Source organism: Formica exsecta, unplaced genomic scaffold, assembly GCF_003651465.1.
Source record: "Formica exsecta isolate Colony F162 unplaced genomic scaffold, ASM365146v1 scaffold72, whole genome shotgun sequence".
Lineage (NCBI taxonomy): Eukaryota > Metazoa > Arthropoda > Insecta > Hymenoptera > Formicidae > Formica > Formica exsecta.
The window spans coordinates 1,965,744-1,977,915 of record NW_021853485.1 but is presented as its reverse complement, the minus strand read 5'-3'; the positions used below and the strand labels follow the sequence as shown (position 1 = coordinate 1,977,915).

The 12,172-nt window shown below is 35.8% G+C and overlaps 2 protein-coding genes and 1 long non-coding RNA gene across 3 annotated transcripts in view; 2 read left to right on the top strand and 1 right to left on the bottom strand.

The window, feature by feature from the left end:
- Nucleotides 1-5,199, top strand: part of LOC115243394 (innexin inx1) — a 9,451-nt gene extending 4,252 nt beyond the window's left edge. Inside the window, exons 2-4 of the mRNA XM_029820352.1 lie at nucleotides 430-537; nucleotides 1,221-1,376; nucleotides 2,047-5,199. Coding sequence (XP_029676212.1) covers nucleotides 430-537; nucleotides 1,221-1,376; nucleotides 2,047-2,628 — 846 coding nt within the window. The 3' untranslated portion in view covers nucleotides 2,629-5,199. The remainder of the gene's footprint in view (nucleotides 1-429; nucleotides 538-1,220; nucleotides 1,377-2,046) is intronic.
- Nucleotides 1-12,172, bottom strand: part of LOC115243402 — a 63,139-nt gene that overhangs the window by 31,616 nt on the left and 19,351 nt on the right. The window lies entirely within an intron of this gene.
- LOC115243393 (innexin shaking-B) overlaps nucleotides 8,646-12,172 on the top strand; it is a 22,835-nt gene continuing 19,308 nt past the window's right edge. The window contains exon 1 of the mRNA XM_029820351.1: nucleotides 8,646-9,069. The gene's annotated coding sequence lies outside the window, so the exon portion shown is untranslated. The remainder of the gene's footprint in view (nucleotides 9,070-12,172) is intronic.

Genomic DNA, 12,172 nt, shown 5'->3' with positions numbered 1-12,172 from the left:
TATATATATATATTGATTGACCGCGCGAATTTCTCTTGATTAACTTTGCAAGAAACAATGATCCCCAACTATTACAATCAATGAATGCAATCTTTAATAAATATACTTATATCACATCTCTTTTGAGAGATTAATTTTTGTATATTGGCGTGATACAATTTTTTTAAAATCGATGAGTCTCTTTAAAAAACATGAAGAGTAGTTTTTACACAGGGTAGATTTTTACACAGTCACGTAAAAAAATAATTAACAAGAAATTAATTTATTTATGCAGCTGCGCGTTGCAATATGCGAGAATATTGCGATAACGATATGCCTAGATAAGAGCTAATTTTTCTCTCCTTATCAATATCCAAGGAGAGTCAAGTGAGACTCCATTGCGCCATGGTGTCATCGTTATCATCCCTCTAAAGTATCGCGTGTCCGCAGGTCGGCGTAGAAGTCGCTCATCCAGGAGTAGCCAATGATTTCGGAGATGTCGATGCGAGGAAATACTACACGTACTACCAGTGGGTCTGTTTCGTGCTGTTTTTCCAGGTAAGCAGATCCCTTTATCGGCAATCTACCACACGTGCGAGGTGACGTGCGGATCGAGTCGCGCGCGCCAGACAAGAAAGAGAATCTGCCTCCGTTCTTTGTGTTCGTCTGTCTTTCCGCTGATCCGCGCTTATCTCTTATATCTGGCGGCCGATTGCGGCCCACGTGGACCTCCCAAGCGTGGGAGGTCTTTCAGCGATACCCGTTAATAAAAATATATATAGTTTAAATTGTGACTACATTAAGTTAAAAGCGCAGTTACTAGTTAAACAGTTAAAAATTAAGTTAAAAAGTTAGTAATCTTTAATTTAACTTATTGTTAGTTAATTTTAAACGTGTTAACTTTTAACTTAAACGAGTTATTTTTAAATGCATTTACGTTAACTTATTAACTTTTTTAAGTTAAAATAATTCATCAATATTAAAGTCGTATGAAAATGGTTGATCGTGATGCGAATATTTAATTTGTTGTATAACAAGTTTGTCGGATGTGTCGATTCGCTGTTGGATAGAGAATTAACTTTTAACTTTAATTTTTAATTAATACATATATCCTGCATAGCGAGATTTCGTGGAGACCTTGATTCGATCAGTATCATGCTATTTATATAACGATTGATATTTTCTTCTCCCCCTTCAATTCACGCAACATTTATTTATTCATTTATCTTTTTATTAATTAGGCGATTTTATGCTATGTGCCGCAATGGCTGTGGAACTTATGGGAAGGTGGTCTGATGAACGCGCTGGTCATGGGAATGAATCACGGTATGGATACCAACGAAAATATCACGAAGAAGAAAAGCGCTCTCATGGATTATTTAGTACAGCACATTAGGGTAAGAATATAAATATAAATCGGACACACAATTCATCGAACAAAGCGAATTTCGGCTTGGCAGATAAGATGTTTAAAAGATATCATCATACGAAAAAAGAAGGAGCGGGAGAAACAAAAACTTAGATAACGCGTATTTTGCCATTCTCGGTGGTCGTTGATAATTAGCTGGTTTACCTTTCAATAACATCGCACGTGTCTTTGTTATCATTTAACTTATCGCCTCTCTAGAATTGTTTTCAAAGCATTCTCGGGGTTGAAATTAAATCTGCAGATAATCGTTGAATATAAATTATTTAAAAAAAAAACATAGTATATATATCATCTTCATATATATATCATCCGTATATAAAATACAAGAATAGATGGGAATTAGTTTTGTAAGATTTTTTATAAACATGAATATATAAGAAGATAACTAGTAAAGATCTGTATCGATATATTAAATACAATCTTCATTTCTGGTACGTGAAACAGGCTTAAGCTGCTGCCTCTCATATATGCATATTTACTTGATAAATAGATTATGCGAAATGTCAGTGCCGTTTAGTCGGAATGTTAGTGGAGAAGGTGAACATGTGATGAGAGAGGGGAACGACTGCGTTAAATCGTCCAATTCGTCCTCATTGAGTCCAATTTGCGTTAATTCAACGACGAATTGCTGCTTACAGAGTCACAACACGTACGTGTATCGGTACTTTGCCTGCGAGATTCTATGCCTCATCAACATATTCGGTCAGCTCTATCTGATGAATCGATTCTTCGACGGTGAGTTCTTCAGCTACGGTCTGCGAGTGCTGCAATTTTCGGACACGCCGCAGGAGGAACGTGTCGACCCCATGGTCTACGTGTTCCCACGTGTCACCAAGTGCATCTTCCACAAATATGGTGCCTCGGGCACGATACAGCAGCACGATTCCCTCTGCATACTGCCGCTAAACATCGTTAACGAGAAGGCGTACATCTTCATTTGGTTCTGGTTCTTCATACTGGCCATCATGTTGATCGGTCTCTTGGTGTACAGAGCGATGATCATTTTCGCGCCGATGATACGACCGAGGCTGCTGCACCTATCGACGAGAATGCTGCCGATCGAGACCTGCCAGAGCGTCAGCAAGAAGGTCGACCTTGGTGACTGGTGGATACTCTATGTCCTCTCGACCAACATGGATTCTCTCCTTTACAGGGATTTCCTTATGGAGTTCACGAAGAAGATGGCTAATACTACTAATTCGAAGTCCGTGAGCGCGTAAACGCGGCCTCTTAGACGCGTATTCTGACATAGTTTGCGCCCGCACGCTGATGCATAGTATACGCGTATGTATAGTACGAGAAAATTACTTAGTTTAAAACCGATAAATACGGACTGATGTTCGCACCTCGCGATGCGCACTTTTTTCTGATCGCGCGTCCCAGCAAATATTTTCGCGCCATTGCGCTAGGATAGGCACACATAGATATATGTATTTTCGTATAGTTTAGGATTACCTTCTAAAACGCGTATAGATAAGAAATATTATTATTTTTCAATCGTTTATTTGTTGAAAAATTGGAAGGGTGTTCTGAGTCATCTTGTATATAATTAATCTTTTCCAAGTTATCATTCTTTAACATTTTAGACACGTGTATCTCAACTTTTTCGCATTCAGCGGAAAATTTTATATCACGCATATCTGTATTTTGCTCAAACGAATAATTCAATTAATATATGTATGATACGCAAGTTGCTTGGAAAAGATTAATGCAATAAGATTATACTCAGTCTCGAATGAGATTTTTAGTGAATTAGTTTTATATTTAGGATATTTAGCACGTAAAGCGCGCGCGCTAAATATAAAATGGAACACAACGATCCATTCAAAGAACAGTATTTTAAAAAAATGATTCCAACGCAATATCTTGACGCATGAACAACGTAAATGGAGATTTAGTTCAATATTGTAGCACACCCGTCATGTATATAATATAATAGACACATAAAGGGTGTTTTCGTTTTAAATATTCTTTCATTATTAAAAGCAGAATGACAATACGAAAACGTTATGTGATTCATAATTAATTTTTCTTTATTTCTAAACAGAATTATGGTTTGTTTACTGTATAACATTTTTTTTCTTTGTCTTTAAGAGTTAAGATATTAAGTCTTATGATTCGAGATGAATTCCTTTGTCGATACTCTATGAGTTAATTTCATATATTAAAGGATAACTTGGGATTTTCTTTTATAAACGCATCTACACGTCTGAGGACCATTACTATTTTGCTTCATGAACGATTAATTTAATTGTGTAAAAACCATACATTTATACTATCCTCGTTCACCAGTTGCTCAAAACGTAATGACTCTCACTTCATTCCCACAGTCATGTTCGAGATTTTGGTTCGTCGATCGTGACGACCTTGGAAGAAGTGCAGCGTGTAATCTAATGGTTAACATCGGATCAAACGATTTCCGCTGCTTGTTTGCATAAAACGACCGATGAATTTGCGATTTATCGTGAGATGCATGTTACGAACTTGTGACGTTCTTAGCGAATGTTTATTTATCCGACAGTTTGTTTACCAGTGATATATGCATCACTGTTGTTCCCTATATGTCAATTATGAGAGAAGAGGCTACATTATAGAAAATTACGCAATTTGGCGCATACAAATATTCGTTGACTATAATACATGTTTCACAGTACTCTCAATTTTAATTTTAGCGATATAGTTTAGCATCGACCTTATCCACTTTGGCATCGATTTTTCCATAAGCTCACTAAATTTTTTTGATTTATTTTTATATAAAGATATAAATTTTTGTGATCTCTTGAATATTAGGCAGTTGCAAATAAAAGTGAATAAGATATATCTTTAATATTTCTAAGAAAAATCGATTGTAAGTTTGTCGTAGAACCTGTCATCTAAATTAAGGTCGAGGATTTTAGTATTACATATATAGAAAATATATGATATTATATACAGCATATCTCTATTTAAAACATATCTTTTTCTTTGTAATTGACGAAGAACGAATTATTCTCGCATTGAGCCACATCCAGGCGCATTCACGCGTGCGCGAGTTTGTATGATACTTTCGCTGCCAGACGATTGCGTCATCTTGGACCGCAAGAAAACCGCGATATGGCCTAGCACGACTGGTAATGGTGACTGTACGAAGATCGCGGTGACCAAAAGTATGCCTCTTTCGTGCGTAAAGAAGCATTTTTATTTTAATCAATTCAGAATTCATCCATCGGTCACACTTATATATGTGCATATTTTGTATCTATTAACTTATGTAAGATGTGATAAATAATGGTAACGCTCGAGAGATTAAAAAAGAGTAGAAGTCATTAAGGAAAAACAAGAAACTTTATTGCCGACTTGTTTGTTCTCGAGCATCGGTGCACTTTGTGCAAGATTTTTTTTGCCCATTTGTGTTCCACGGACAACACGTGTTGTCGAGATAAGACTTCCACTTATTGTTAGAATCGTGGATTTCGTCCCCGTTTATAACTTTTTAGAATATATATGTATGTTATATAAGCCTGATTGTATATCTATACGAGTAAAGATGTGTAAAGATTAAATTCTGAACAATTTAGACATCAGAGTTTTTTCTGCTTCCGCCGTATACGGGACAATGCGGAGATTTCAACGCCACGCTTGTCGATACGCGACCCACCGTTAAGGTCCCTACACACCGACATTCAGATCACATTTATGTGGCTAAAAATTTATAAAATAATTTCACAATGTGTGATGATTGCCCAAGTAATTTTAAATAAATTTTTGCAACGCGTCATCTTTCTATGAAGAACAGAAAACCAAATATGATTCACAATACTAATGCAAATTTTTAATTGATATATGAATCCGTTTGTTGCCTCATATTATGAAATGCAGGAACAGATATATTAAAGATAAGTTTTCATAAAATTAACAGATATTACATTGGAAATTTTGTGCATCTTTTTGATAATATTTTACGATATTTTATCTCTCTATTAAAATATAATTAAATATATTTAGTAAAATTATAGAGTACAGTTATTTTCTTTAATTGATTCATATTTTATTCAAATTTGAATTTAATGAATAAATTATGATCATCAGAATGAGTTCTTAATTCACATATAAAATCGCTATAAGAAGTTTAACAAAAAGTCATTAAAGATAAAAGCGAGACAAGTATATGCTACTAGACATTGTCAACAAGATATGGGATTGTTTCTGCATGATGCTAGATACATATATTATACATATTTCATATGGCATAAAAAATAAAGCTTTAAAACGCTTCTAGCATTTGCGATTTAAATAGACGTCGCGTAACCGCATTGAGACGATTAGATGACGCACTTTCCAGGTTTGCCTGCGAATAAATTAAACCTCAAGCAGCTGATAAGTTACGTATCACAATTATACAGATAGACTACTATATAACTAGTACGATTCTAGAACTTTTCTAGAATTCTAAAAAAAAATTATATATAATTTGAAAAAAGTTATAGCGAAAAAGTTTAGTAAATTAGTCGTAAATATCGGAAATTTTTATGTATTTTTTATATATTAAAGAATTTATAATTATAATTTAAATATATATTTCTTAAGCGAGCCAGTATTTTTTTTTCAAATATCCCAAATGAAAGTGTTGATTGTTAAAATAAAATGATATCGCAAACTTAGTTTCATCGGAGAAACATCGCCCCGATGTGCTTCTCTTCTCTTCTCTTCTCTAAAATATTATTTCGCGAAAGAGAAAATATGTTGTAGATATTTGATCGACATGTTTCACGTATCTTTCACAGAGATCCAATCAGTTTGACTTCATCATTTGACGCGTGTAATTCCAGCGCATCTGGTATAACGATTCACGCACGTTTATAATTAGTTGCGTGACAGACAAGTGACATTGTTTACATACGGTACATATGGTTTACACATGAACGATTGACGTAAGAATTATTAGTCGCACGGCACGATATCACTATCGTGATATACACATAACGCGGTAAAAAACAAGATGATCGAAATTTTCCACTGCGTACCAACCATGATGCTCTTGATGTTTTTTTTTTTTTTGTAATTATCGGTAATTAATAAACTGTGGGAAACGAGAATTCGCGAGTACAGAGTTTTCTAAAATTAAATTTGCTGCGAATTACTCGACGCATTAATTAACGCATGCGGCATAATTGATACAAAGTTGACAAAAATAATGTGCTAAATAATATAAAATTAAACAAGACCGAATGAAGCAAAATCAATTGCAGATATTTTCTCAATTTAGAGATAAATTTAATTTAGACGCTCTAACGTGTTCTTTAATTAGTTATCATTTCTGAATATAATTATTATTAAATGATTATTATTAATAATTAAATTGCAAGCTTTATTTTATCGAAAAATACATAATTCATGTATATATTTCAAAGAAGTAAACATTCATATGTATTTTTAATGCTCGTTAAAACAAAATTATGTTTTTGGTTATAGTTTCTTTATTTAATAATTCAATTTTATGTTTTTTTTAAACCTCGAATTTGTGATAATGTTGTAAAATGTTTAATTATATTTTATATCTATAATAAACTAAAAAACTTTTAGAAAATAGGATAAGAGAGAGAAAGAGAGGGAAATATATGTAAATGCAATATATATTATATACTTGTAATTAATTAACAGAGCTATATAAAAGAAAATTGATGGCTTTGTTATAGGCGCCCTCTGCTCAACATCTATTAAATGCTCGATGTCTGTGTCGGTACATGCTCTTCGATTAAAATTACCGACTATTTGATTGCACAATATCAAGAAATCTGAGAAATTTAATCATATATTTTAGAAACTATATTATTAAAAATTAAAGATTAAAGTTCCAAAAATATATTTTTTTAAAGAAAAAAACAATTGCATTTTCTCTCTCTCTCTCTCTCTTTCACTGAAATAAAAATAAAAGTTTTTATACTATATTTGTACTATAGTCATGCTACATTTTATAGAATATAAAAATAACTTTTTTTAAATTAATTAACGGCGAAATAATAATGACGAGGCATTTTCCAACATTGCAATATAACGATATCGTTCAGTCGTGAATAAATGGGCGTTTTTAGCTACATAAGAGAACTAATAAATGAATTAATTCACGAGCCAGCTGATGCATCGCGGATGCACCGCCGCTGTTGCTACATTTTTTTGCGCCAGATAATTATATAATTCGATTAATTAATCGTTTATGATTTAAAACGACGGTCTCTTCCAGTTATCCGAATATTGGATAACCGTACGGCTTAGCGTCTTGATGAATTCGTTATGACGGTTCCTCGATAATATCCCACGATATTCCCGATGCTAGTCACACGAGCAAAAAAAAAGTAGATACGAAATATTCGGTAGATTGGATTACATGCGGACAGTGCGTCAGGTTGAAGTGGCGCGAGAGATATCGGTTATTAATTTAATTAATTGCAGTCAGGCGCGTAATTGACACATCGGACATTCGATCGCTTAATTCGCGGAGCTCACTTTTGACGATGCGAGAAATGTGAAACGAAGGTATATAGTTCGAGATGTGAACCCCGATGTGCGAGACAATCTTACCTCAATCGCGTGATCGCGCTCTCCCTTCAAGTCATGCGTGTTGTATTGCAAAATATACTCTAACATATAAAATAAAACATATAAAATGCTATAATAATTATAGTGAACATGTGTTCTCAAGTATGAAATACATAAAGTTATTCTGTAATAAGGAGTAAAGACAGGCTGACGCGTTTTATTTTCCATAGAATCGCGTAAATTCAGAGCCATTACGATTGATTTGCGAGGAGAGAGACTCCCAAGTTATAATCGTCAAATTAATTCAATGCAGCGTTTTATTTAACGTAATAACGCATCGTCGTTACAATCTTATTGTTACGATTATTTTTGGCGTTTTTAGAAGCCGCGTTCGTTTGGCGTACGATAAAAAGAAGCAAAGAAAAGATAAGATGTCTATTAAAGTTAATCGACGTCGTAGTTAATCGGTCTTAAATTAGGGACGTGTACGTTATGGATACACGCAACGTAGCGGCTGCGGCGGCGGCGACGAGTCTCATCGTCTCTCTCTCCGACAAGAGACGCTCGGCGCTCGGTTCGGCGTTTCTATTCCTGGAGCGGGCCGACTCCTCGTCTCCGGCTCCCAAGCCGGAGGTGCCATGCCCCGGCTACGGGCGACGGGAGCGAGGCCAGTGCGTGCGAGTCCGTCCGCGCGGATGTCGAGCGTGTGCGCGCGGAAGTCGTTGTCGGAGATGTGCGTACGCGACGTGCGACGGAATCGAGAGCGTGGACGACGACAGGACGCCGACGACGACGAGGCCGCCGCCGACGCTGCGGCCGCACCAACCGTGGCAGGCCGTCGACGCGATTTTTCTCCGCGACTGGTCTCGGACCGTCCGTCGCTTCCGGTCCTCCAGCTCGTGGCCGCGCGCGTCGCGATCATCCGCGATTGATCTCTCATCCGGGGATCGGACGGATCGGAATGTCGGATCGTTGTTGTCGTACGGCACAATCGTCCGCGGCGTCGCGACGCGCCGCGAAGCATCTCCGGAAGCGGAAATTGCCAGGCTAAGATCGCCGTCTCGACGCGGGATAGGATCGACGAATGTGTCTTCCTCTTTCTTTCTGTCTACCTCTCTTATCGATTTTGATTGTCACTGGAGAACGTAGGTCCCCCTTCTATCGCTGATAATGAGAGAAATTTGCTCGCGCGAAATTTTATGAATAATTACGGATATCGAGATAAACTTTGTTCGCGTGAAATTATCGGGAGTTTTACACAGCAGTATATTTAGCGTACGATAAACGTTAATGTCACGTCATATCGCGGGTACAGTGAATGATAATTTAAGTTTAGGATGAAACTGTCACATCAGTTTATATCACATTGGACATGACATTTTGTTGTATTTAAGTTATGATTGATACTTGAAAAAAATTTCCTATTATTAAAGACAGTATAATTTCGATGCATTTAAATTTCGATGTTGTAAATATGCGAAAATGATCGCTCTACATTGATGACAAAGCATACTCGACGATCGGCATAAGGAACATTTTCTCCATTTACATGATTGAAAAAATGCGAATTTCTTTTTTTACACGGAAAATCATAAATTATAAATATATTTAATTTCGCTGACGATTTTACTGCCTCGGATATTTTCGGACGACTCTTGTTCGTGATGATGCATTGCTCGCGAACGCGCGTGGTGAGAGAGTGACTCGACAAGCGTGGTCTCATCTCGCTCGGATTTGTATATGTTTGGAGTATCGGTCAAAAGGCCTCGGCTCTCTTGTTCGGTGATCCCTGTGTTTGGATTATCGGTCTCCCTTTGTGAGAAATCGTGGGGGAATAATATGAAAGAGAAAGCGCGCGCGTGAAAGTGTTCACTTTTTCTATTTTCGCGTATGATTGTTTAGTAGAGTTTATGATGTATCGAGTAAACCTCGCTCTTTTATGATGACTGAAAAGCGCAGAAGGAAACGAACGCGGATCTAGAGATAGAAACACGCCGATGTTTGTGTCCCGTTGTTTTCGCTATTTGACAGAAGCGTAGCGAAGCGAGGCAATAGAGAGGGCGGATATTATAGTTTTATTTTTATTTATTTAATAGAAACGCGAGTTATACACATGGTATTTATTTAATATATTTAGAATTTTGCCCCCCCCCTCATTATAGAGATAGTTGCAAATATAAGCTCATCAATTTTGATAAATATATATATAACTCTTATATCTGGAAGAGCATTGATGAAATAAATATAAACATTTTGCATTTTTTCAAAATCTAAGCAGACTAAAAAAATTAATTTAAAAAAAAAAAAGAAAATCAATTTGCAACTAAAAGCCCCAGAAAGATTGAGGTTAGTATAATTTATTATCTATTCAGAGATAAAGTATGTATTTTTGAACTTATGTTCCAGAGAATATATATTAAATAAACCTTTTTATTAGAATAACATAACAATTATCATGAAAAAGAGAGAGACAATAAAAAAGAGAAAAAATATAAAATAATAACATATGTTTCTAAGATTATTAATTTTAGAAAAAATTTGTTTTACATAAGAAGTCGAAGCATGAATGCATTGTATTGGCTTCGGGTACAGACATACTTTCGCTACGTCTTTGCTATCTGAATTTGTAATTTATCTCCATGTTGTTGCACCCTGATGGTATACGAGCATTGTGTCTACCGAAATTTCCGAAGAATAAGGAGAAGCCATCTCCATATGAATGATAGAACAAGAAAGAATAAAGAGTCCACCGCGATCCTCCGTAGCGCGCGGACGTCTTAAGCTCCCAGTCGAATTTTCGATTCTCGTTTCTCATAGTTCGTTGAATTATATTCGATTTAAAGTGCGTTCGTGTTTTTAATCGGTAGTGATTTTTTTTTCTGCAATCGATCGCGCGCGGGTGGAGCAATATTTACAGTTTTAATTCGTCCTGTACAATAAAAAAAGAAATTTATTTGCTTCCTTTTTTTTCTCGTATATCTCCCTGACAATATCAAATTAGACATATTTCGATAACGAAAGGGGTTGTGCGTTAAAATTGAAAGATAACACGGAATAAAATACGCGGATGAAGCACGGCTTTATTTCCGCCTTTGAAACGTTGATCTCGGTCTTCGTGTTAATTTTCATGATTCTAAATGTGTCATGAACTCCATTTGTAATTGTAGATATTTTGATTCGCACGTGGTAAAGAGCAAGCACGTGACGACGGGGACCCGGACGATGGCGATCTAATCTCTTAATCGAATAACGCCTATGCTTTATTTAAACCATGCGCATATACGTTTACTACAAGCGCTAGTTAATTCACAAATTCCCCGGTTACGAGATCGTGAACGTTCTCTCTATATCGGTTTCCTCGCGATTGTCTGAGTATCACCTCTATTAACAGTGATGTATCACCTTCGTTGCTCTCTTCTCGTTTCTTCATTAATAAATATTCCAAGTGCCGTTACAACATATGTAATCTAGCATGAGTTATGCAGCTCAAGTATTAAGAATTTTCAAGTACCTCAGAGAGTACCTTGCAGTCATCATATTAAGCTCTGGATATTTTGATTACTGATTTAGTCAAATCAGTTTTTAGGCTAATATCATTTTATTTCTCTGTTATTTTATCAAATTATTTTAATAATGTATTCATTAATATTAATAAAAATCAATATAATATTTTAGATATGTAATATTCTCTTTAGAATATATTATTTTTGTGTCGAGTGCCTTTCACGGATTATATCTTAGATTTTCTGCAAAAGCTTCTTTGAATATCGCGTCGGATAAAATCTGGCGAATAATGCCGGCAAGATCCGAAGGACTTTGCACGATTACCAACGGTACTTCCCAAGGTATGCCTGCAATGGCATCTTAAAGGCTAAAAAAGTCGGAACGCGGCATAGTATCCATACTTAATTCCACTGTAAAGAACGCAGATGATAAACATTCTGGATGAGCTTGTAGAGACAAGAAGATGCAGAAGGTACTAAGATTCGATTTGCACTGCGGGGATACCCGCACACAAGTCCCACTCGCTTGCAATCGGATTAAATATTCGCGAAAACATTTTTCGATAGAAATATATACAGAGTGTCCGTCCATAAATGTCCGAGCAAATACCTCACAACTGATTGAAGTTACAAGAAAATTTAATAAGAGGAATTAGCACAGTTGTTCGTCCGCATAAAGCACATGTAACAAAATTTTTTTTACTTGTAACCTTTTCAAGTTATAAGGATCACTATTATTTTTTTT